This window comes from Lithobates pipiens, unplaced genomic scaffold (genome assembly GCF_037356315.1).
Source record: "Lithobates pipiens isolate NorthernLeopardFrog02 unplaced genomic scaffold, aLitPip1_a1.2 Scaffold_28, whole genome shotgun sequence".
NCBI lineage: Eukaryota > Metazoa > Chordata > Amphibia > Anura > Ranidae > Lithobates > Lithobates pipiens.
Genome location: NW_027507789.1, coordinates 166453508 through 166480737, shown reverse-complemented (window position 1 = coordinate 166480737; position 27230 = coordinate 166453508). Strand labels below are relative to the sequence as shown.

Here is a 27230-nt window from a genome sequence, read left to right as displayed (position 1 = left end):
CAAAAAACTTAATGAAATCTACAAGGGCTTTTTTTTACCACTACTATTCCTTTATACTGGCTTTTAAAATTTACAAATATAGCAATTTAGAAATCAGATGAAAGGTTTAGCTCTGTGAAACACTTTTTGAAAGATAAAAAGTGCATTTTATATACAACTATATAGATCAGACCAAAATTAGGGACAAATGAGGAGGAAAGAGGGACAGAGGGACATTGCTCCAAATCCGGGACAGTCCCTCAAAATCAGGGACAGCTGGGAGCTATGTGGTTTCAATTTAAAAAGAATTCAGCAATGAAAGAAAAAATATGTTTTGGTTTGTAGTTACACTTTAAATTCTAATATTTTTATTCATAACACTATTAAACTCAGTTTTACCTAAACAATTGTATAATGTGTGTTTTTTTTATTTGTAACTGCAAGTACATTGGTCTTTGCAATCAGATATCACATTAAAATGTTTTATGTCATTCTAATGAGATATGTTTTGGTTTTACTTGAAGTGTATTGTTGCAATAAAGTTTTTTCTGTTTTGAATGCTGTACCGACAAGGTCACTTCCTGTGCTGCTGCCACTTCCTCATTGTCACAACAGTTTATGGAGGAATCCTCCAACACAGCACAGAACTACAGAGCAACCAGGAAATTCCTGTCTTGCGTCTTGGGTTGCTAAGCAATCTGGGTTTGGCTAGTGAAGGGCTCTTGCGTATATAAACAGCAATGGAGCTTAGTAAGAGTATGCAGAGCTACAGACATCAGAGCAAGCAGATTCCTGAACCGACAAGGAAGATCCACATCTGCAAGCATGGGTGCCCTCCTCAGCAGCCTTTACCAAACTCTTATGAGCTTCTCTGGCACCAAAGCTCGGATCCTGATGCTGGGTCTGGATGCTGCTGGAAAGACCACGGTCCTCTACAAGCTGAAGCTGAATGAGACGGTCTGTACAATCCCTACCATCGGATTCAACGTTGAGACTGTGGAGCCCATCCGTAATGTCACATTTACTGTCTGGGATGTGGGCGGTCAGGACAAGATTCGAGCCCTGTGGAAACACTACTATGTCAACACCGATGGCTTGGTCTTTGTGGTGGACAGTGCTGACCCAGAGAGGTTTCTGGAAGCCAGGGAAGAGCTCAAGGCTATCTTGGAGCATGATGAAATGAGATGTGTACCATTCCTGGTGATGGCCAACAAACAAGATCTCCCAGGTGCCAGGAAACCCATGGAGCTGGCAGAAGAACTGGGACTGACCAAGCTAAAAGGACACCAGTGGCACGTCCAGGGGTGCTGCGCCGCCAACGGAGAAGGACTGGTGGAGGGGCTGGAGGTCCTTAGCAACTTGGTGAAGCAGTTTCAGAAGAACAGGACATTCTGAGAGGACTAAAGCCATGTGTATCCATGCTATCTCTTCTTTTTCCGTCTAAGGAGCCGATAAAGTATGCAGCACAGAGACTGTATAATATCAGCTTGCTCTTCACAAGCCAAAGAGCAGAGGAACTGTGCAAGGTGGTTGTCCCCACCATCAAGGACCAGGGTTTGTGATTGTCAAGTAAAAAAAATTTAAAGGACTGGTTGCAAAAGCTAAAAAAAGACTGTAGCTAACAATGTAGAATTGAACTGATGAATTTAAAAAGAGAGGGTCTTATTGAATAGACAGAAAGTGGGTTATTTTCTTTTCACGTGTACAAAATATGTGTCAATTGTTTTAGACATTTTGTTTATATATTTAATTCTTTTTTTTTTTAATTAAAGTGAGATATTTCTTGAGTAAATATTGGTTGCATTATTTTAAGTGTTAAAACAACAATTTGGGTTGCATAAGTCAAGTGCCTAATCGAAGAGCAACATACAGGTGAGAACTCTTTCATTGCTCTGTTGCTCCGCAAAAAGGTGCCAGCTTGGCTCGACTGCCGCACTTCAAAGTAATAAAGTATCAATCTGGATAGTTGCCCTATTACTTTTATTGTTAAATTACAGATAAGATCAACACATAGCGGGGAAACAGCAACAAATTGTTGCGTTGTCTAGCATGAAACGCGTCCATTTGCTGCTGTTTCCCCGCTCCATGATGGCCTTATTTGTGATATATGTGCTTTATTACTCTAATCTAAGAGAAGTTTGTATTTCTCTCCTATTTCATTCAATTGCTCTAGCAATAAAAAAAAAAAAAAAAAGGTGGCCACACACATTACAATCTGATTGTGCAGTCTGTGCTGTAGATCTGTCAACAACTGTGTAGCATGACGGGCTAGCTAAAAAAAAATGTACTCAGGTTACAATTAGTAAGGCGGGCTGTTGCGCTTCTACATAGTTGTTGGGAACTCTAAAGGAGATTGTCCAATCAGATTGTGACGTGACTGCCTGGGGCGAAGCACATACTCATTACCCAGACACTTCACAAAGACCTTGGGAATTTTTCTTTGAAGACAGGGCAAAGTGCAATGACTACAGGCAGGGTGCAGTAATCCCTATCAACTGGGAAGAAAAGTGCATAAAATCAGGTCACTCTGCAGGCTTGTAAAATTAGCAGTTCACTCATTTAACATTTAAATATTTGCCATCATTGCTATTTAATGGTAATATGGCATTTTGTCCATTAAGGCAAAGTGACAAATTCCTTTAAAAGAAAAATATAGAGGTGGCTGGGGATTCAAGACAGGTCCTCAGGTCGTCACTGTGTCTATTGTTTTTGATACAATGAAATACGTTTTCAGTGATACTTAGTAAATTAGTTTAATTGCGTGTTTTTATTAAAGGGTAACTCCACTTTTGTGGGAAAAGATGAGCAAATGAAAAAAAAAATGAGTACAGTGTATACCAGGGGTAGGCAACCTTTCAGAGGTTGAGAGCTACCTGGACAACATGGAGGAAATCAAAGATCCCCATCCCCAGGTAAGGGGGTGGACACCCTATAAATAAAACAAAAAAAAATCAAGCCCCCCCCCCAAAAAAAAACACGACATCGTGTCCTGTGCACCCATCCTCAGTATTGTCCTCTGCTCCCCTTCACATCATCCCCTCCACAGTGGTTTCCTCTGTCCCCCCCCCCCCATACAGTAGTGTCTTCTTCCTCCACATACCAGTGCCCTAACCACCTCCCCCCCCCCCCCCATAGCAGTGTTCTCTGCTCCCCTTCACATCACCACACATCCACTGTTATGTCCCTCGCCCCACCCCCCCCTCTCCATACCAGTGTCTTCTGCTCCCCTTCACATGATCCCTCCCACAGTGGTGTCCCCTGCCCCCTCCCCCCCATACAGTAGTGTCTTCTTCCTCCACATACCAGTGTCCTGCCCCCTTCACATAACCCCCCCCACTCTAGTGTCCTCTGCTCACCCCCCCACATAAGAGTGTCATCTGCCCCCTTCACATCTCACCACTTCCACTGTATTGTCCCTCACCCCCTCCCCATAGCAGTGTCTTCTGCTTCCCTTCACATCATCCCCTCCACAGTGGTGTCCTCTGCCCCCCCCCCCCCCCCATACAGTAGTGGCTTCTTCCTCCACATACCAATGTCTTGCCCTTATTCACATGCCCCCCCCACACACACACACACACAATATAGTGCCCTCTGCTCACCCCTTCCCCCCATAGCAGTGTACTCTGCCCCTTTCACATCACACCACCTCCACTGTATTGTCCCTCGCCCCTTCCCCCATTAGAATGTCTTCTGCTCCCCTTCACAGTGGCGTCCTCTGCTCCACCCCCACACAGTAGTGTCTTCTTCCTCCACATACCAATGTCCTGCCCCCTTCCTTCAGATAACCCCCCCCACACACACACACACACACACACACTGTAGTGTCCTCTGCTCACCCCCCCCCCCCCCCCCTCATAGCAGTGTCCTCTGCCCCTTTCACATCACACCACCTCCACTGTATTGTCCCTTGCCCCCCCTCCCCATAGCAGTGCCCTGTGCCCCCCACATAGAGTGTCCTGTGGCACCCTTGACATAACCCCCCCATAGTGTCCCTCTGCCCCCCCCCCCCCCGTACTGCGTAGGCGCAGCGCTTGCGCAGTATGAACCACAATGGAGCCACTGAAAATGGCCGAAGCTGAACACCTGTGAGTCAGCTGTACAGGGAGCCTGCGTTCCTTGTAATAGGGCCCCTCGCTTCGCTCGCCATGCTTCAGGCATGACCTCGCTTTGCTTGGCATATTTATATTCTAACTCTATGTCCACTTGGATAGTGGGGCTTGAACCTGTACTCAGTGGGCAGGCACCGTGTAGAGCTGACGATCAGCTGTTCATCTTCGAAGACTTTCATCAGCTCCGTAGTCGTTCGTACTGCACAAGTACGCTGCCTGCGCAGTACAGGGGGGGCAGTATCCATCGGGGGACCTTTTTCAGCAAGACACCAGCCAGAACGAAGTCAGCCTGGAGTTGGAACGCAAGCCTGCACCACCTCCTGCTGCCTCCTCAGCCAATGGGTAGCTTAAGCTGCCTCAGACCAGAACTGGCATTTATTATACTCTGCAAAATTGTGACTGTGCAGCTCCCGCCCCAGGCTACAATAGCCCAGCTGCTGCGCAATGGATGGAGGCTCTGGGGGGGGGGGAGCAGGTTTGCACCCCTAACCCCTCCTATCTACGCCCCTGCCCGTCCACCCATGTAAACAGGGCCTAAAACAGTAGAGTTTGTTTACTTTGCATAGTGAATTATCATTTTGCAAGGGCAATTTAATAGATGTTGTAAAAATTCTCTCTTTTTTTTTTTTTAAAGAACAGGATTGTTGCTTGCATATGATAGAAGTCAGCACAGTTTAACTTAATTCCCTAAGCCAAGTAAAAATTCTCTTGCAAAGTGAATATGCTTTACTTCTTTAGTAAATTGGCCACACTATATTGATGAAAACTGTATAATTTTACATCTCTCTTCACTCCTTGCGGTGGGGACAACAGTCACCAAAACAGAAGGTGAGAATTAGGCCTCACGCACAACGGGGGCTTAGCCATGGTTAGGGTAACCACCTTTTCTTCAAGCCAAACCCGAACAGTGGCACAGGGCAATTTTTTATTTCACAGGGATCTCCAAACTATGGCCCTCCAGTTTTTCAAGAACTACAATTCCTATCATGCCTAGTCATGTCGGTGAATGTCTGAGTTTTACAATGCCTCATGGAACGTGTAGTTCCGCAACAGCCAGAGGACCGTAGTTTGGAGATCCCTATACACTAAAGAGTTATAAAAGACCTGGGACATCTTTGGGTGCCCCAAGGAAAGTAGTAATGCAGCACGTATAGCGTGCGGTGGTAAACAGTGGGTGTGGCCACTTGCTGACATCATCGCCCATCAACACCCAGCCTCCCAGCGATGCTGAACTTGCCCCCAGACAGCTGCCCGCATCTTCTGGATGGCAACAGATTTGTGTGTGACTATATCAGCTACTTAGGGAGCCACAGCCTGGTAATAATGTGTCCATGTGACACATAATTCAAAACCCAGACTGTCCGGGTGAATCCCAGACAGGTGGCAACCCTAGCAACGGTGCATGAGGCTCCTCCATTTAGGTGCGAAAGGTTCAGCTACACACTATCCAGCCCCACTGCCAGCAGCATGTAAAAGTCTATGAGAACCTGACAGCTGGTTGATGGTGCACTGATCAGTACTTATGTTTAGATCAGTATATACACAGGGATGAATGTTCAAGATGCACACTGCTTGCATTTTAACAGCTTCATCTGCTTTACCTTCTTTAAAAAAAAAAAAACAATGGTTCCCTTCATCTATACCAGAACCTCATGCACACGGGCAGAAAAAACGCCACTTATAGGAGCAATTTTCTATTTTTTTTGCTCTGAACACACTAAATTAGCTTATGTGTTGGTTCACATAGTGACATTTAGTTTTGTATTTTAGAGCAGCATTTAGGAGCATAAAAAATTTGCCCCAAACCTGTGTTCAGAGAGAAACATATTGGCATAATTTACGTATAAACACGGACATATGGTCAAAAATACACGTACTTTATTCCTAGTTATTTCTAGAAGTTACGATTATATGCATGTAGCCTTATCCTAGATAAAAGTCTGGTAGAGATGCTAATTGTGGACGTCACAGAAAAAAAAAAAAAGGTATGCCCCCCCAAATTTCATAAAAAATCCATAAAATATGGATTTTAACGGGGGGAACCCCCCCCCCCCCAAAATAGGAAAAAATAAAGAAAAGGAAAGGGGGGAATAGTGCTCCAGCCTCCTGGACCATAACAGGCTACATGCTCTCAACATGGAGGGATTCCTCTGGCAAAAGATTTTGTCCCCATGTCAATGAAGACAAGGTCCCCTTTCCCACAACCCTGGCCCAGTTGTTGTGGGAAGCTGCGGGCAGGGGCTTATCATATCTGGAAGTCCCCTTAAACAATAAGGGTGCACCCAGATTCCACACATCATGTGAAAAAGCGGCACATAGTATCCCTACTCATTTCCAAAAAAAAAAGAGGAAACCGTAAATAAAAACGTACATCTTCAGTGAATAAAAAAATGTCCCACAATGTACATCCATCGTCAATCATGACATCCAGTGATGCAGATCCACGTCAAGCACAATAAACAACGCCTGTCAACCCAGCAAAGGAACAGAAACATCCAGCATGTGTGATCTTGACTGCTCGCCCACGAATGACAACTCTAGCGGATAACAGTGGGTATAAACAAGGGGGCAATATGGTCATGACCAATGCCGGGGCAAGGTCATCCAGAGCCCAGGGCAAACATGCCAAACTGCACCCCCGCCCCCAAGGTGTATGAGCATTATGTGTCATCAAAAATCCCCCCCCCAAAAAAAACTGAGCACTAATCTTTTTCACCCCCCTAAGCATAAATTCCCCCTCCTCCCAGTGCAAATCTGTTCCCCTGCTGAAATCCCCCCTCCCAGCACAAATCTTACCCCCTCACCCCCCAAATCCCACCTAATTCAAGTGCCCCCCCCAAAAAAAATCACTAATTCTAGCACAAATTATCTACCCCTAAGATTACCCCTCCTAATAACCCCACTGCAAATCCCCCCTTCCAGCACAAAGTGCCCCAATCATCCTTCCTAGCACAAATCTTCTTCCCCCAATCCTTCTCCCCCTAAATTTTAGCATACCCCCCAAATTTCCCCTCCTAGAACAATACTTACTCCCTGCTGCCCCCCAAATCCCCTTTTCCAACACAAATCCCCTCCCCCCTATTTCCTTGTGGTGCCCCCCCCCCACCGCCCATGATACCACAGTGCCCAGGGCAGCAGCCCCTCCTGCCCACCCCTTGTCCCGGCCCTGGTCATGACTGTATTTGGTCAAAGATGTCACAATGATTCCTGACAGTAAATGAATGGGGCCAGGTGGCGTGACTGGTTCCTAAGGACATGGCGGGTGCCAGCACCAGGTGATTTCAGAACAACATTTACAGGGGAAAAGTGAAGCAGTCTTAGGTTGTACAGTATATTGTATTGGTAGAAAAACCTGATTCTATATAGGATATTTGTCTTAATGGGCTTAAAGTCTGGCATTCTGAAAAACACTCGAACAAGCAAAATTATGACCAAACTGGGGGCTCACCCATATAAGTCACTGCAAATAGTATGATATTATGTCCATGTTAAAGTTTTCCTTTAAGATAGGCCTGGTAATTTTGCCACCACCCAGCAACTTTCCCAGCCTATAGTTATATATAGAAATGTATACAGTTTAAACTACTTAAACAAAAGGCTTTACCTCCATCCCCTGTCCTGGCCTGGGTCGATGAAGGGTGAGCTCAGGGCGTGTACTAGTACTCTTAAAAGATAAGAGCCCAGGCGCCAAAGGTCACCAATGGAGTTATATTGTACCATCTACAGTTGGGAAGCAAGTCTTTTACATGATACAAGACAGAACTGTGCGTAGCTGCTGAGACGAATACACACCTCACCTGCAATGGCAGGCATGGGCTGTAGGACTTTACTATTACTTTTTTTCATACTGGAAGGCTTTATCCAACCTAGTCAAGCACAATGGCTGATATTTGGTGGAAATGTTAAACCGGAGACCACAACAGCTAAACCTCAAACTACTGAGGATACAGGTAGTGAGAAGAAATGATACATTGTGATAATGATCAATATTCCACAGGATTGTGTAAAATTGTCATCATTGGGATTTTTTTTCCTAACATTGTACAAATATTTGTGATGGGAATTAACGCAAGGAATTCGATGTTTCATTGGTCTACCCACTATAAGGTGCTGAAAGCTCATTTCTTAGTAGTTGTCTGAAGCTTTATCATGTTATTTGTGTACGTTCATTCACACCACGCGTGTTGTTGGTACTTCATTCTTGTTGGTATGTCATTCTTGTGTAGATGCATGGAGACCTCCTGGGTCCTTATCTCCTGGGTTCTTCCTTTTTAATGTGGCAAAATCTTTGTTCTGACTCCACCCAAGCAAAGTGGCCATTACCAAAGCACTGCCTTATGGACCATTTCATTTGTTTTATACATTATTGACAATGCAGCTTGGGGGGTCAAGATAGAGAGTTGAATTTGTGGCCATCTTGGTCTAATTGCATGACTTTCTTGAAGTTTTAAAGAACACAGTTTTATATCTTCATAAGCTTTCAAAAGTCATATCTTCTACTGAAAAACCATAGATAGTGCCTATTAACTTTCCTGCCTAGATGTAATAGGTCACTCCACTAGGCTGACGCAGTGCTTATATGCAGTAGGTCTCTGCTGTGAAAAGGTGTGTATGGCAGTTGGCAGAGGTAGAAGGAAAACAGAGGTTGTTACTACTACTGTGAAAAGCAGATAGTGGGGTGTATTTATAGAATCATTATACTTTTTTCATAGATGCAGGGATACCAAGAAAATATAAACAAACCTTTTTTTAGAGCTGCCATCATCAGTCCAGGATAGAGTATACACGGCTTTGTTTTCATTCAGTTTGTCCATAGTCTGCAATCAATAAGTAAACAGACATGCCATTTGATCCATAGCCATTCATGACATACACTATGTTACCAAAAGTATCGGGACACCTGCCTCTAAACGCACATGAACTTTAATGGCATCCCAGTCTTAGTCTGTAGGGTTCAATATTGAATTGGCCCACCCTTTACAGCTTCAATTCTTTTAGGAAGGCTGTCCACAAGGTTTAGGAGTGTATCTTCCAGAAACGCATTTGCGAGGTCATGCACTGATGTGAATGAGAAGGCCTGGCTCGCAGTCTCCACTCCAATTCATCCCAAAGGTGTTGAACTCTACGGAATAATACTGGTATGCCATTAAGGTTCATGGGCAGGCAGGTGTCGCAATACTTTTGGTAATATAGTATATTTGCTTGATTTTTTTGTGGTGTGTTGGCAGTCAATAAAAATATAACAGTCTGTCTTAAAGCGGAGTTCCACCCAAAAATAGAACTTCCGCTTATCCGGTTCCTCCAGATACCTGTCTAATACAGGAATTTTCATCCACTTCCGGCAATAGCTCGCCACAGAATCTGCAGCGATCTACGCCATGTCCGGCACCTCTTCTGTCCCCCCCCCCCCCCCCCCCCCGCTATCTTCTGGAAGACACACAGGTCCCAGAAGACAGCAAGAACCAGTCAGGACATGAGACTTCACTTCCTGATTCCCTCACTGAAGATGCTGGCGCCTCCACCCGGGAGCCGAGGGACAGGTCGGATTCGGGTGAGGACATTGCGGGCACCCTGGACAGGTAAGTGTCCTTATTTTAAAAGTTAGCAACTGCAGTATTTGTAGCTGCTGACTTTAAATTTTTTTTTTTTGGCAGAACTCCGCTTTAACAGGTATCCTCAGCTTTGCTATAAGATCCACCTCCATCCGGACTCATGGATTTCAATTAGGGTTTTTTTTTATTTTGAAGCACGTGGTTAGAGCTGGAGGCTCTAATTGGCTTCAAAAAGCGTGGGCTCCGGGACGCAGAGCACTGCCCCCCTAGCCCACCCACTTGTGTGACAGTAGCGAATTGATATTCGCTAATGTCTTTCTGCTTCTCTTCCTGGCCAATAAGGAAGCAGCTCCTGAGACCCGCTTGGTCTGGAGTCTTAAGATAGGTCTCAGGACCCGCCTCATATTTGGCTGGGAGGAGAAGCAACACCCCAGCAGCAGCAGTCTCTTCTTCCTACCCTGGATGCAGCAAAGCATTGCCCCCTTGTCCTCCTCCCCACATCTCTATCTCAGTAAGGTATGGGCATCGATCACTTGGGGGGGATAGCGGCCGGGGGGGTTGTAGTGCCAGTGGATCGCCCCGGCTTGATCGATTGATCGAGAGCCACGGGGGGGGGGAGATTGAGGTCCGAGTGAGGGGGCCAGGCCTGCTTGCCACCAAAAAAGATTTTGACCACCAGCCGCCACTACTGTGAGCCCACCCTGTGTGATGATGTAGATGGGTGTCAGCGACATGTTGGACTCACAGGAAATGGGTAAAATTACTCTAGAGTCATTCTGCTCAAAGAGGACCAGTGGCACTGGACAGAGGAGGAAACTGTTGATAAAGCTGGAGCATTAAGAAGGCAAGTACATCTTGGACAATTTCGTTTAGAGTAGGAGGGTGAGGGAGTAAAAATAAAAGTTGGAGTTCTATGTTAACAAAATGTGCATTAAGGTGCACAATACGATGCAAGAGCAATATGAAAAGGGCCTAATTCTTACACAAGATTTATGCCTACCACCCTACCTCTGTTCCCTGGCTATTAGCGCCATGTGGACTCTGGACCTGCCCTGCTTCTGCTTGCATAGGAAAGTTACTCATCTGTTGTTTTAGAGCAGGGGTCTCCAAACTGTGGCACGAGGGCCAGATGTGGCCCTTTGCCAGCCTTTATCCGGCCCTTGGCGCACTATTACTCCCAATGATATAAAGCACTATTCCTCACACTTACACCAACAATGGGTCACTATTTATTTCATTGATACCAATGATGGGATACTATTCTTCCATTAATAGTAGTACTACTCATCCTCCTACTGAACACCAACCCTGAGAACATATTTATTCTCACTGATGCTGGATTTGGGATATTTTTTACCCCCACTGACCACAATCCGGCCCTCCTAAAGTCTGAAGGACAGTAAACTGGCCCTTTGTTTCAAAAGTTTGGAAACCTGTTTTAGAGCAACCTCTATCCTATTGCATCATCTTCTCCTGGCCTGAAGCCTGTTCTCGCACATATTCTCAGCATGTTAACAAAAATAAAGCAAATGTCCAGACAAGTTGCATTTTCCCTGCTTTATGTCAGGAACCATCAGTCAGACTGAGACAGAAGTACAGGTAAATCACACTTGTTTAATAATAATAAAAAAAGGTTAACAGAGTAAATGTAGTCAAAACATTGGCAGAGTTCAGGAACCGGAATAGTCAGACAAGCCAAACGTCAGGGAGCTGGAGATGAGCGTAGTAGAACAGCAAGCAGGATCTGGAGCCAGAAGGGATGTGAGCCAAGCAAGTCTTTAATGGGAATGCAGGTGATAGTCTCTGTGATGTTGATCAAGGCGAAAGCAGAGCTCCTCTGGGCTCGACAGCTTAAGTAGGCAGGACTGAGGAGCAGGATATCATCAACAGGTGAGTAGCTCTGGAGAGATAGGACCTGGCAATTAGCCAACAGCTGAGCGGCCAGCTCAGAGAAGGAAGGGCTGAGCCCAGCCCTGACACTTTACCAGACAGAGAGGTCTTGGGAGTACCGCATGGTAGATGTATAACACGCTATGTAAACAAATGGTGTCAAACATATTGAGGCCTTGGACAGTTTTACATTTTTAATGGTTTTTAATTGATTGTAAGAGATTGATTTTACAGATTTGTACATTATAATTTGTGGTTTGGTTACCCTTAAAGCCCCATTAGAGGATTGTTCAATATGAAATTGCTAATACACAGGAATGGTTGCAACCACTTGCCCCTAACTCGAGTAGACCATTGTGACAGACCCAAACAGGACAGGAGCTTTTGGAAGGGACTGCAGGGTGGCCTCTTGCATACTGACTATGGGCCCTGGCATTTAAGGGAGCATGACTCTTTGGAAGGTGTGTGCCTGGGGGGCCCTTGGAGTGGTCTTGCTTCAAAGACAATATCCATATCCAGTCACTGGGAGACATATTGTTATATATCAGAGGGGATGGCATAAATAGATTATAGTAGTTTAAAAACCACTTTAAACGGTTAAAAAAAAAAAAGCAAGGCTTTAGAACCACTTTAAGCAATCCATTTCAACTTAATTCCAGAGAACACCTCAGAGGGTCACTGTGATCGTATTTAAGGAAGTCAATCCCTCATGCCTCATCGGCAATTACATTTAAACTTCCGGTGCAAATACATATATGCCGAAAAGCTGGTTCGTGCCTTTGTCTCCTCCGGGCTGGACTACTGTAACGCACTTCTCATTGGGATTCCTAGGAGTCTGCAGAGGCTTCAGTACATCCAAAACTCTGCCGCAAGGATCCTGATGAGAGTGCGGAAACATGAGCACATTACCCCCATTCTCCACTCACTCCATTGGCTTCCTGTCTCTGCCAGGATTGAGTACAAGGTTTCCCTCCTCATACACCAATGCATACATGGACATGCCCCCCCCCCCCCCCACTTCAAAGATCTTCTCAAACCACAAAACATCCGCCCCTCTGCTCTACTCACTCAAACCTTCTTTAGATACCTAGAACTAGACTCAAGACAATGGGAGACAGGGCTTTTTGTGCAGCTGCCCCGCGCCTGTGGAATGCCCTACCTGACACCTTGAGGGCTCCTCAATCCACTGACTGTTTTAAAAAAGGCTTTTAACACATTTCTTTTTAGCAAAGCATTTTTTCCTTTTTAGATGTTCGTTTCACTGTATAAACTTCAAATTTTTCTGTTTTGTTTCTAACTTGTAGCACTTTGAGATCTCTTGATGAAAATGGCATTATAAATAGAATGTATTATTATTATTATTATTATTATTATTGATATTATTATTATGCATTTTTCCCTACCTTTGTCTTCTAACATGTCCCTTCCATTCCGAACTCAGTAAATGGTATACAATCTCATTATATAAAATTTGGTTTACGTTTTATTCCATTATGCAGATACCCTTTTAGATGAAGACATTGCTGAAAATGACTTGGATGATATTGACCTCGAACAAGGATTACCTTCTCATGGATCAAAATCAACTCATTCTACTGAGTTACCTAAAAATACTAAGCAGACGAGAGGCCCAACTGAGCATTCACAGCCCAGAGACCTGTCTTTAGCGCAGACGGAAACAACACATGCTAAGAGGGTTCCTGCAGATCTTCCAGACACAGAAGATGATATTTTAGATTTTCTACAGAAGGAGGAGGATGTAGAAGGTGTGTGGCAAGAAAAAGAGCCTCACGCTTCTTCGTCCGTTCCACCACAAGAAATAGAGATAAGAGGGAAGACAACTCAACCTACCACTCATAAAAAGACAACCCATCCAGAAACATCTAAATTCATTCAACCACAAGAAATGGAGATATTAGAGAAGACAACTCAACCTACCACTCATAAAAAGACAACCCACCCACTAGCATCTAAATCCCAAGAGGCAGACCACATGGAAATGGAGGTAATACTATGTAAATAACTGCAAATGGTGTTCTTAATGGATAACTAAACCCAAGAACAAAAATGCAATCAGCTTACAGTCTTTAGATGTGGGAGTTGCATTATTTTTCTTTTTTTCCCCAAGCTAAGAAAATTTTCAGCAATTACCTGTTGATCTTGAGAGAAATGTAGTGTCTTTGTCACTTTCTGTGAGCTTCGGTGTAAAGAATATTTTCCTTCCTAGCTATCTTCTGTAATCAGACATCCCAATCTGCAAAAACTAATTTCAGGGAGGTGGCGCTCCGCTCGCTCAACTCTAAAGGCCCTCCGCTTCGATCAGCCCAGACAGAAGGGGACAGAGCACCTTCTGTTTTTTTTAAGCAGATCGGATTGGAGATAGGCAGGTGTAAACAGACAAAAAGCCATTTACATCTGCGGCTCCATAGAGGTGAAAGGAGAGTCCGTTTGGGTCTGCATGAAAAAGACAGGCAGACGCGATTGTGTAGAAAGGGGTCTAAGGCTGTTTTCACACTGTTGCACCGTGGTTTACCTGCATCTCAACTGACCGCAATCTTCACTTCTTCCTCAGGATTTCTGCAGGTATGGCTGGTGGCTTCTGCTGTCCCCCAGGCAGGTATAGCTGGTGGATGCTGCTGGCTGTCTTCCAGGACTGGTACTGCTGGCTGGTACTGCCGGTGGCTAATGCTGGATGGTACTGCCAGTGGGAGCCGCTGGCTGTTACTGGTACTGCTGGCTGGTACTGCTGGTGGGTACTTGTACTACTGGCTGGTACTGCTGGCTGGTACAGTTGGTTGGTACTGGTACTGCTGGTGGGTACTCTCCCAGATCGCGGGTTCCTGACCCGCCATCTTTGAGCATCAGTGTGACAGGAGCATACAGCTGCAGTAGAGAGCAGAGCCGATGCTTCCTGTTTAATGCTGACAACCGTCACCAGTGGAGCATATTTGGTATCACTGTGTCAGAAGCCAGAGCTATACAGGAAGCATCAGCTCTGCTTCTTTTAGTGCCGGCTCCGTTCTTCGCGCTGATGCTCAGGGATGGTGATCTGTGCTTGCCGACCCGCCATTCCAGAGCAGGAGGTGGTGGGCCACATCAGGCTTTGCCCTGCAGCCGGGATATCACGCGGCACTTGCGGGTGTCAGGGAGCCCCAGCTGAAATGCGGGAGACTTGTCTGTCATGTCTTTGTAATATACTAATTGCCTTCCCCCATGTAATGGAGAAAAAGAGATACAGATATGTTTGGCACGTGTAGCAAAGTCCCGGGGCCCTGAAGCCCAACAGTGACCTCCAGAGTTAGGGACAGCTGACATCCTTCAGTGTAGAGTGGTTTACAAGGCATGGTAGGTGTAATGTAAGATGAAATGGTGGGCGCCAGACACTTTTTTGAATGAAAAGAGATTTATTGTCTCTTAGACAGAACTTTATGAGAGAAGGTTAGGGCCAGGACACCCTTAGGAAGATGCAATGTTAAGTGGCAGACTCTGAGACTTCTATAGGCAGACAGCTATACAGGTGAAGGCCTCCAGCCAGATACCACTTCTGTATAGGTAGGACTGCTATTTCCTATGGCAACAATCTTGTAGCTGTTTCTAACATGAAAGGTATTCTACTATCTGCAACACGAATAGTTCTCTTTACCCCATACTCACTCACTGTGGGTCTTCATTCAACAAGATCCCAGTCTCTCTCTCTAGACTTCAGATCCACTAGCCACTGGATCCCCTTAGCTCTTTCACTGTAGCACTCGGTACCTTCCTCTACCTAGGAGGAAATACCGTAAAGAGTCCAAAGCCCACTTAATGGCAAGACACTCCCACTCCATCACCGCATAGTTTTTCTCCGCTGCCGTCAGCTTCCTACTTAGAAAAACTACGGGGTGTTCTTCCCCTTTGATCACTTGAGACAGTACTGCTCCTAACCCTTCATTTGAAGCATCTGTCTGTACTATAAAATCCTTAGTAAAATCCGGAGCTACGAGCACCGGATCCTGGCACAATGCCGTCTTAAGCTTCTGAAAAGCTTTTTCGACATCATCATTCCACTTTACCATCACAGACTTTCTGCCTTTGGTCAGGTCAGTCAATGGTGCAGCAATGGTGGCAAAGTTGGAGACAAACCTCCAGTAGTAGCCAACTATGCCCAAAAACGCTCTGACCAGCTTCTTGGTTAGGGGACGGGGCCAGTCCTGTATGGCTTTTACTTTGCTCATTTGGGGCTTCACCAACCCTCTACCCACAATGTACCCTAGGTACTTGGCTTCCTCCACCTCAATTGCACATTTCTCCGGGTTGATGGTGAATCCTGCTCTTCTCAAGGAGTCTACGACTGCCTGAACTCGGGGAAGATAGGAATCCCAATCAGTGCTGAAGATGACTATGTCATCTAAATAAACAGAAGTGTACCGTTGATGTGGACGCAAAGTTTTGTCCATGGCCCTTTGGAACGTAGCGGGGGCAGAGTGTAGACCAAATGGCATTCTTTTGTATTGGAAGTGGCCTTCCAGAGTAGAGAAGGCTGTTTTTTCCCTAGCTTCCTTGGTCAGGGGAATCTGCCAATATCCTTTTGTGAGGTCCAGCGTGGTAATATACCTGGCAGGACCCAACCTCTCAATTAGCTCATCTACCCGTGGCATGGGATAAACATCAAACTTGGAGATTTCATTAAGTTTTCTAAAGTCGTTGCAGAAGCGGAGAGTGCCGTTGGGTTTGGGTACCAACACGATTGGACTCGACCACTCGCTCTGCGACTCCTCAATGAGATCAAGATCAAGCATTCTTTTGACCTCTTCTGACACTGCCACTCTATGAGCTTCTGGGATACGTTAAGGCTTTAACCAAATTTTTACATTGGGCTCAGTTACAATGTCATGCTCGATGACATTGGTGAGACCCGGCAACCCTGAAAACATGTCCCTATTTCTTTGAAGAAACTCTTTTGCTTGCTAGGTTTGGGGCTTAGTTAAGGTAGCAGCCACCTGCACCAGGTCAATCCCTGCATGGTCTCCTGACTGTACCGCTACCACCGCGGATACCTGTTCTCTGTCTCTCCAGGGTTTCAACAAATGTACGTGATAGATCTGGTATGGTTTTCTTTTCCCTGGCTGGTGTACCTTGTAGTTTACATCCCCCACTTTTTCTACTACCTCAAACAGACCTTGCCACTTGGCTAAGTACTTGCTCTCCACTGTGGGTATTAGGACAGCCACCAAGTCTCCTACTTGAAACTGTCTGATTTTTGCAGATTGGTTATACACCTTTCTTTGGGCATCCTGAGCCTTCTGCATGTGCTTCCACACCAGTGGCATCACCTTAGCCACCCTCTCTCGCATTTGAGAGATATGCTCTACCACGGTTTTGTGCGGTGAGGACTCACTTTCCCACATTTCCTTTACCAGATCAAGCAACCCCTGGGGCCTTCACCCATACACTAGCTCAAATGGTGAGAAGCCCGTGGACGCTTTTGGAACCTCCCGGATGGCATACAAGAGGTCAGGAAGTAACATATCCCAATTCTTGATATAAAGGGGTGGATCCTGCGCAAATCGTGCCACTCAAATAAAATACACAAATTCAAACTAATATAAATATGTGCATACATATAATGCCGATAAAAATATAGTCCATAAAACAGCACGGATAAAGATATAGTACATAAAACAGCACGGATAAAAATATAAAAAATGGAGAAGGGATCAATGATAGAATAATGATAGAATGTCCGCTACTCAAGGCTCCCAGAACTCTCACCTTCAAACGAAGTGAATAAGCAAATCAAACAAACTCCAGGATTCTTTTATTTCATTCATAAATAATAGCCATCAGGAAATCCAAAGGAGGGATGTAGTGATACAATTCCACCACTAGAGGGCCAGTCCCAGCTTATAGAATAGGTAATATGGATAATATGGATATTCACTTCTATTCCACACTGTATGGCTCAAAATAAGAGAGAGGAGGGGGAGAGAGAAAAACAGGAGACTTCCATAGTGTAGTAGTTTAAAAAACGGCAGGTAGATTTATTAAGAAGCAGTAAAGACTCTCACATTTTGATTGCAAAAAACAAACACAATCAGGAAGAGGGTGTAATGCCGTCTTACTCTACTTCCAGTTCGTCCTCTGGCCACTCCCTACGCGTTACGTCATGTGACTTCTTCATGGGGATCGGCATTGCACCCTCTTCCTGATTGTGTTTGTTTTTTGCAATCAAAATGTGAGAGTCTTTACTGCTTCTTAATAAATCTACCTGCCGTTTTTTAAACTACTACACTATGGAGGTCTCCTGTTTTTCTCTCTCCCCCTCCTCTCTCTTATTTTGAGCCATACAGTGTGGAATAGAAGTGAATATCCATATTATCCATATTGCCTATTCTATAAGCTGGGACTGGCCCTCTAGTGGCAGAATTGTATCACTACATCCCTCCTTTGGATTTCCTGATGGCTATTATTTATGAATGAAATAAGAGAATCCTGGAGTTTGTTTGATTTGCTTATTCACTTCGTTTGAAGGTGAGAGTTCTGGGAGCCTTGAGTAGCGGACATTCTATCATTATTCTATCATTGATCCCTTCTCCATTTTTTATATTTTTATCTGTGCTGTTTTATGGACTATATCTTTATCCGTGCTGTTTTATGGACTATATTTTTCACGGCATTATATGTATGCACATATTTATATTAGTTTGAATTTGTGTATTTTATTTGACTGGCACGATTTGCGCAGGATCCACCCCTTTATATCCATTATTTGATAGTTTGTGTTCACTATTTTGTCCTGCTGCATTTTTTAGTTAGCATTTGCACTTTATATCACTCAGGTTCTTTTTCACAGCATCTGTGTTTCATTAATTCTGATTTTGGATTTTGTTTCACTTGAGTCACTCATTACCACTTAGCGGCGCGAAGGCTGACCACTTTCATATCCCAATTCTTCCCGTCTTTCTGGACCAATCTTTTTAACATGGACTTTAGCGTTTTATTAAACCTCTCAACTAGGCCATTGGTCTGCGGGTGATAGACAGATGTCCGCAACTGTTTAATCTGAAATAGTTTGCACAAGTCCACCATCCCCTTTGACATAAAAGGGGTGTCCTGGTCCGTTAGTAACTCTTTGGGAAATCCAGTTCATGAAAACATTTGAAATAATTCCCGGGCAATGGCCTTGGAGGAAGTTTTCCTCAAAGGAACTGCTTCTGGATATCTGGTTGCTTAGTCTAGAACAAGGCTCTCAAACTGGTGGCCCTCCTGCTGTTGGGAAACTACAAATCCCATGAGGCATTGCAAGGCTGACCCTTACAAGCATGACTCCCACAGGCAGAGGCATGATGGGACTTGTAGTTTCGCAACAGCTGGAGGGCCGCCAGTTTGAGACCCCTGGTCTAGAATGACTAATATATATTGGCGCTAACTTGCCGACTTTACCAGGAGTCCCACGAGATCCATAGCAGTCCGCTCGAATGGAACCTCAATAATTGGCAAAGGTACCAGAGGGCTTCTATAGTGGGGCACTGGGGCAATTAACTGGCAAATGGGACAAGATGCACAATATCTTTTAACCTCAGCCTTCACCCCTGGCCAGTAAAACTGGTTGGTTATCCTGGCCTCTATTTTCTCTGCCTCCCAGTGCGTCGTTGTGGGCTAGATCAAGTAGAATCCGCCTATACGGTTGGGGAACCAGCAACTGCTCTACAGTTTCCCCTCGGCTTTCAGCCACTTGATAAAGCAAGTCCCCCTTCAACGCAAAATGAGGAAACCTCTGATCTGCCCCTGGCATTTGTGAGACCCCATCCACAACAGAAACCTGCTCTTGAGCATTGACCAAGGTAGGATCCTGCAACTGGGCGTTGCCAAATGCACCCCTGGGTACATCCAGGTCTGGGTGCACTGGCCTTGAGGATGTTTCTCCTTCACCCTCCTCAACCGGGAACTGCAACGGGGAGAGCTCCTCATCATCCTCCCCCAGTATAACCTGTAACGGGAAGACTTCACCCCCCTCAGAGGTCTACTCGGTTTTGAAACCTGAAACAGGCCCAGTGTTCCCAGTTCTCCTGGCTGTCCAGGCAGCCCCATCTGTACCTGGTTCCACAGTTCAAAAAATTGTGGACAGTCTTGCCCCACTATAATATCATGTATTAATCTTCTCACTACCCCAACCTCTTGTGTCACTGAGGTATGGCCATATGACACAGTCCCCGAAACCAAGGGGTACTCCTTGGTGTCCCCATGGATGCACACTACGCTTAGGGTTTTTCTTACGGGGCCAAGTCTCCCAATCACCCTGGCATGTACAAGTGTTACCATGTTACCGGAGTCCAGTAGCGCCCTGGCAGGAAGGTGGTTCACCCACACTTCACACTCAAACCGTCCTGCAATCGGATCCAGATGAGTGGCACACACTCTTTCATATAAAAGGAGCTTCTCCGACCACTCCCGCAATCCATAGGCTCCTCCTGAAGTGGGCATTGCGCCCGGGTATGTCCCCAGGACCGACATCACCAACACTGTAGGTGTCAGGAAAGGTTCCCTCTGCTGGTAATATCAATCATTTGGCATGCAGTACTGCGATCCACCAGCAGGTGTCTCCTGCTGGAATTATGTCATCTTTGGTCCGCAGTACTGGTGTCCACCAGCGGAGGGATCCTGGCAGTATGGAGCAGGTATTGCCCTCTGCAGTCAGGCGTCACATGACTGACAGCAGCCATTATAAATACCCGGCAAGTTCATATACACTTCGCCTTGGTATTGTCCTTAAGCCTTGACCTGCAGCCTGTTTGATACCTGATACCTGATACCTGATACCTGATACCTGATACCTGATACCTGATACCTGATACCTGATACCTGATACCTGATACCTGATACCTGATACCTGATACCTGATACCTGATAACTGATACCTGATACCTGATACCTGTTACCTGATACCTGATACCTGTTACCTGTCACCCGTTACCCGTCACCCGTTACCTGATCCCTGTTACCTGATCCCTGTTACCTGATCCCTGTTACCTGATCCCTGCATCCTGCCTCCTGTACCTGTTCCCTTGTCCCCCCATCTGCTGACCTCCTATTTATGACCCCGGCCTGGCTTGACTACGATTCCGGTACTCCCTTTTGTTACATATACTGGTTTATTTACTGTTTGGTTGTTTGGTTGTTCACTTGGTTCGTATTGGTGGTGTGTTCACATTTATATGCGTTTGCTTAATACATTTACCTTCACTTATTTGTGTCTGGTTCACTTTGTCGCAGTCACACAGTTCTGGTCACATCTGGTTCATGACAGAATACCAAGGCCATTCCTGACCAGAAGTGGCTGCACAGGGGAACCATTTGCTTCAGTTTGGTTGCAAACATGAATGCTGATGAGATCATTTATCTTTCTCTGCTGGCATCTGAGAGTGGTGATTATTGCCGCCAGGCTTTGAAAGGATGGTCTAGTGACCAGTTGTTTGCAGCTATGCGTTTGGCTCACTCCCTGGTTGATCAGGGTTATATATTGTTTGGGGAGGTGCAGCCTTTGATAAAGATCTGTACTGAGCTAGCCCTGCCCTGTATCCCAGATGGCCGTGATGATTTCACTCCTCCTTTTGATATGAATCAGGTTGTATCTTTAGTATGGCTTTTTGAAGATGATCCTTCTGATTTTCGTGAACACTACTCAGCCTGTTCCCCACAGGTGATTGCTGAGTGCATTGTATCTGCTCAGTCTTTTGTTAGACAGGGAGGCTTAAAACTTCAGTTTGTACAACCCATACTTTCAGCATGGTCTGACATGGTGCAATCAGTCCCAGCCAAACAATCCACCTCTGCCATCAGATATGAGCCTACCCAAAAGTATGTTTCCCCATCAGCCATGTCAACCTCAGTTGCAGCCCAGTACATGCTGCTCCCAACCAAATACTCCTATCCAGTCTCTGCTCCCTGTACTTACCCTGCATTCAACCCACCTGCTTCCTCTCCGCTGTCTACAAACCCACAAGTTCTTTCCCCAGCTACTGGTACCTCTTCTCTACCATATCACAATCCTCCTTTCCAGTCTGCTGCACCCCTTATTTACAGTCCTGCAGTCACCTACAGAGCTTCAGTAGCTAAGCCAAAGAAAAAGCGAAAGTTTTTCCCAACCAAAATGATCTTACCATTAACCCAACCTGCCTCCACACCTACCAATCTGTCCCAGCCTGGAGTGCCAGAGCCGGAGTTCCAGCCAGACGCCTTCCAGCCTGATGTCCCGGCCTTCCAGCCAGACGCCTTCCAGCCTGATGTCCCGGCCTTCCAGCCAGACGCCTTCCAGCCTGATGTCTCGGCCTTCCAGCCAGACGCCTTCCAGCCTGATGTCCCGGCCTTCCAGCCAGACGCCTTCCAGCCTGATGTCCCGGCCTTCCAGCCAGACGCCTTCCAGCCTGATGTCCCGGCCTTCCAGCCAGACGCCTTCCAGCCTGATGTCCCGGCCTTCCAGCCAGACGCCTTCCAGCCTGATGTCCCGGCCTTCCAGCCAGACGCCTTCCAGCCTGATGTCCCGGCCTTCCAGCCAGACGCCTTCCAGCCTGATGTCCCGGCCTTCCAGCCAGACGCCTTCCAGCCTGATGTCCCGGCCTTCCAGCCAGACGCCTTCCAGTCTGATGTCCCGGCCTTTCAGTCTGATGTCTTGCAGCCTGATGTTCCGACCTTGCAGTCTGATGCCTTCCAGCCTGATGTCCCGGCCTTCCAGCCAGACGCCTTCCAGCCTGATGTCCCGGCCTTCCAGCCAGACGCCTTCCAGCCTGATGTCCCGGCCTTCCAGCCAGACGCCCTCCAGCCTGATGTCTCGGCCTTCCAGTCTGATGTCTTGCAGTCTGATGCCCCGGCCTTCCAGTCTGATGCCTTCCAGTCTGATGCCTTCCAGTCTGATGCCCCGGCCTTCCAGTCTGATGCCTTCCAGTCTGATGCCCCGGCCTTCCAGTCTGATGCCTTCCAGTCTGATGCCTTCCAGTCTGATGCCCCGGCCTTCCAGTCTGATGCCTTCCAGTCTGATGCCCCGGCCTTCCAGTCTGATGCCTTCCAGTCTGATGCCCCGGCCTTCCAGTCTGATGCCCCGGCCTTCCAGTCTGATGCCTTCCAGTCTGATGCCCCGGCCTCCCAGTCTGATGCCTTCCAGTCTGATGCCCCGGCCTCCCAGTCTGATGCCTTCCAGTCCGATGCCCCGGCCTTCCAGTCTGATGCCTTCCAGTCCGATGCCCCGGCCTTCCAGTCTGATGCCTTCCAGTCCGATGCCCCGGCCTTCCAGTCTGATGCCTTCCAGTCCGATGCCCCGGCCTTCCAGTCTGATGCCTTCCAGTCCGATGCCCCGGCCTTCCAGTCTGATGCCTTCCAGTCTGATGCCCCGGCCTTCCAGTCTGATGCCTTCCAGTCTGATGCCCCGGCCTTCCAGTCTGATGCCTTCCAGTCTGATGCCTTCCAGTCTGATGCCCCGGCCTTCCAGTCTGATGCCTTCCAGTCTGATGCCTTCCAGTCTGATGCCCCGGCCTTCCAGTCTGATGCCTTCCAGTCTGATGCCCCGGCCTTCCAGTCTGATGCCTTCCAGTCTGATGCCCCGGCCTTCCAGTCTGATGCCCCGGCCTTCCAGTCTGATGCCTTCCAGTCTGATGCCCCGGCCTTCCAGTCTGATGCCTTCCAGTCTGATGCCCCGGCCTTCCAGTCTGATGCCTTCCAGTCTGATGCCCCGGCCTTCCAGTCTGATGCCTTCCAGTCTGATGCCCCGGCCTTCCAGTCTGATGCCTTCCAGTCTGATGCCCCGGCCTTCCAGTCTGATGCCTTCCAGTCTGATGCCCCGGCCTTCCAGTCTGATGCCTTCCAGTCTGATGCCCCGGCCTTCCAGTCTGATGCCCCGGCCTTCCAGTCTGATGCCTTCCAGTCTGATGCCCCGGCCTTCCAGTCTGATGCCTTCCAGTCTGATGGCCCGGCCTTCCAGTCTGATGCCTTCCAGTCCGATGCCCCGGCCTTCCAGTCTGATGCCTTCAAGTCCGATGCCCCGGCCTTCCAGTCTGATGCCTTCCAGTCCGATGCCCCAGCCTTCCAGTCTGATGCCTTCCAGTCCGATGTCCCAGCCTTCCAGTCTGATGCCTTCCAGTCCGATGCCCCGGCCTTCCAGTCTGATGCCTTCCAGTCCGATGCCCCGGCCTTCCAGTCTGATGTCCCGGCCTTCCAGTCTGATGCCTTCCAGTCTGATGTCCCGGCCTTGCAGTCTGATGCTTTCCAGTCTGATGTCCCGGCCTTGCAGTCTGATGCCTTCCAGTCTGATGTCCCGGCCTTGCAGTCTGATGCCTTCCAGTCTGATGTTCCGGCCTTGCAGTCTGATGCCTTCCAGTCTGATGTTCCGGCCTTGCAGTCTGATGCCTCGCAGTCTGATGTCCCGGCCTTGCAGTCTGATGCCTCGCAGTCTGATGTCCCGGCCTCGCAGTCTGATGTCCCGGCCTCGCAGTCTGATGTCCCGGCCTCGCAGTCTGATTCCTTCCAGTCTGATGTCCCGGCCTCGTAGTCTGATTCCTTCCAGTCTGATGTCCCGGCCTCGCAGTCTGATTCCTTCCAGTCTGATGTCCCGGCCTCGCAGTCTGATTCCTTCCAGTCTGATGTCCCGGCCTCGCAGTCTGATTCCTTCCAGTCTGATGTCCCGGCCTCGCAGTCTGATTCCTTCCAGTCTCATGTCCCGGCCTTGCAGTCTGATTCCTTCCAGTCTGATGTCCCGGCCTTGCAGTCCGATTCCTTCCAGTCTGATGTCCCGGCCTCGCGGTCCGACGCCTTCCAGTCTGATGTCCCGGCCTTGCAGTCCGATGCCTTCCAGTCTGATGTGCCTGCTGTCCAGCCTGATGTGCCCGCCTTCCAGCCTGACGTGCCGCTGTCCGCCTTCCAGCCTGACGTGCCGCTGCCCGCCTTCCAGCCTGACGTGCCGCTGCCCGCCTTCCAGCCCGATGTGCCAGCTTCCCGGTCCGATGTGGTTCTGTCTGCTGCCCTGCTTGAAGTGTCCATTACCCAACCTAATGTGACTTTGCCCATAGCCCAGCTTGACGCAGTGGACTTTCCCCAGCAACTGCTAGTTGGAGCGTCCGGAGGTCGCTCCTTTGAGGGGGGGTACTGTCAGGAAAGGTTCCCTCCGCTGGTAATATCAATCATTTGGCATGCAGTACTGCGATCCACCAGCAGGTGTCTCCTGCTGGAATTATGTCATCTTTGGTCCGCAGTACTGGTGTCCACCAGCGGAGGGATCCTGGCAGTATGGAGCAGGTATTGCCCTCTGCAGTCAGGCGTCACATGACTGACAGCAGCCATTATAAATACCCGGCAAGTTCATATACACTTCGCCTTGGTATTGTCCTTAAGCCCTGACCTGCAGCCTGTTTGATACCTGATACCTGTTACCTGTCACCCGTTACCTGTCACCCGTTACCTGTCACCCGTTACCTGTCACCCGTTACCTGATCCCTGTTACCTGATCCCTGTTACCTGATCCCTGCATCCCTGATCCCTGCATCCTGCCTCCTGTACCTGTTCCCTTGTCCCCCCATCTGCTGACCTCCTATTTATGACCCCGGCCTGGCTTGACTACGATTCCGGTACTCCCTTTTGTTACATATACTGGTTTATTTACTGTTTGGTTGTTCACTTGGTTCGTATTGGTGGTGTGTTCACATTTATATGCGTTTGCTTAATAAATTTACCTTCACTTATTTGTGTCTGGTTCACTTTGTCGCAGTCACACAGTTCTGGTCACATCTGGTTCATGACAGTAGGTCTCCCATTCTTGGGACAGGAACCACCCTTTGAGGTTCTGCAGCAGACAATACAGGTTTGCGGGTTCCAATGTCTGGCAGGGCTTCTCTCCTAGGTGCTATGACTGGTCTGGTTGCCCTTGGTGTGGGTTCCCAAGCAGGTCCTCCACCACGGTGTACCTTTTAACCAACTCAACCAGCTGGTCAGTGGTTGCAGGGTCTCCATGGCTTACCCAGTGCTGTAGGTCATCTGGCAGGGACCGCAGGTACCAGTCCATCACTACTCTTTCCACCATCTGTGAACCTGACAGTTTTTCTGGCTGCAGCCATTTTTTAACCAGTTGTACCAGTTCATGCATTTGGGACCTGGGTGGTTGGTCAGGTTTGTACCGCCAGCGATGCACCCTCTGAGCCCGGACGGCTGTGGTCACTCCTAGTCGGACCAGGATCTCTGCCTTCAGACGCTCATAGTCGCTGATGTGTTCCATTGGGAGGTCAAAATAGGAATTTTGCGGGTCACCGGTGAGGAAAGGGGAGATAATGCCAGCCCATTGATCATGGGGCCACCCCTCTCTCTCTGCAACCCTCTCAAAGGTGATGAGAAAAGCCTCTACGTCATCACTGGGTGTCAGTTTTTGTACAAAATGGCTGGCCCTCACAGACACCTGGTTGGCAGCGGCAACAACCGCTTGTTCTCGTCCCTGAGCCAGCCGCTGTACTGCCTCCTGCAAGGCAGCCACCTGTGCTTGAGTGGACTCCTGCTGAGCAGTAAACTGGGCGGCTAGCATCTGTGTGCTTTCTTGCTGTGCAGCTATGGCCTGTGCCAGGGCCTGCTGCTGCTGAGCCATCGCTTCCTCATGGCAACGGTTTGCGTCTGCTGAAGCTTGCTGCTGGGTCACGGTGGCTTGTGCCAAAGCCCTGATGACCTCCTCCATGTCTTTGCCTGCTGCTTGCAGCGTGCAGCTCTCTTTTAAATGTCAGTTTTTAAACATTTTTAGCGGCTGCAAATGCACTTTTGCCAGCATCCAAGACACCGGTTGTAACCTTTGGGGATAATAGCTCCGCGGGCTAAGTGCATAAACCGTTCAAAGGAAAAACCAAAAGACTTTTATTTATAAGCAAATCAAAAATAAGGCTTTCTTCAGCACACAGATCAAAATATAAACTAAAGTCCGCTTATCTTCAGCACAAAAGCAAAAATTAAAGCGGGGCTCCACCCTAAAGTGGAACTTCCGCTGATCGAAACCCTCCCCCCCTCCGGTGTCACAATTGGCACCTTTCAGGGGGGAGGGGGGTGTAGATACCTGTCAAAGACAGGTATTTACACCCACTTCCGGGCATAGACTCCCACGGGAGTCTATGCCTCTTCCTGTCCCTGCGTGCTGTCTGCTGGGACACACACGGGTCCCAGAGACAGCGCGGACAATTCCTATTGCGCTGCGCGACTCGCGCATGCGCAGTAGGGAACCAGGAAGTGAAGCCGCAGCGCTTCACTTCCTGATTCCCTCACCTAGAATGGTGGCGGCAGCAGCCGAGAGCCGAGCAGTCGATCGGCCTCGGCTGCCGGCATCGCTGGACCCCGGGACAGGTGAGTGTCCATTTATTAAAAGTCAGCAGCTGCAGTATTTGTAGCTGCTGGCTTTTAATATTTTTTTCCACAGTGAAATCCCGCTTTAAAGAAAACACATACAGTTCTGTAGCCGGGTCTTCGCCCCAAAGAGTCCTTATAGAAATCTTTTGCAGCCTCCAAAACAGCAACACAGCTCATCAGACAGGTGTAAATAACCTACTCCTCCTCACCACCACCTCTTCACTACTCCCTGTCTTTTATGAGCTGTTTTTCTGGAGGCCTTTAACCCCCTGTATGCTGAATCCCTGTGGTCAGGGAGGGAGGCTCTTTCCCACCCGAATATCACTTCAGAGCCCCCCAAATTCTGGGTCCCAACTAACTCTCT

At 47.8% G+C, this 27230-nt stretch overlaps 1 protein-coding gene and 1 pseudogene across 2 annotated transcripts in view; both read left to right on the top strand.

Moving 5' to 3' along the window:
* Positions 1-581: 581 nt before the first annotated feature.
* LOC143935750 (uncharacterized) lies at positions 582-1771 on the top strand (annotated as a pseudogene).
* Positions 1772-7803: 6032 nt separating this feature from the next.
* Positions 7804-27230, top strand: part of LOC143935749 (uncharacterized) — a 111681-nt gene continuing 92254 nt past the window's right edge. Inside the window, exons 1-2 of one of the 2 annotated variants that reach the window (XM_077459851.1) lie at positions 7804-8038; positions 13030-13535. In XM_077459851.1, coding sequence (XP_077315977.1) covers positions 7891-8038; positions 13030-13535 — 654 coding nt within the window. In that variant the 5' untranslated portion in view covers positions 7804-7890. The remainder of the gene's footprint in view (positions 8039-13029; positions 13536-27230) is intronic. The other variant, XM_077459850.1, reaches the window with a different exon arrangement.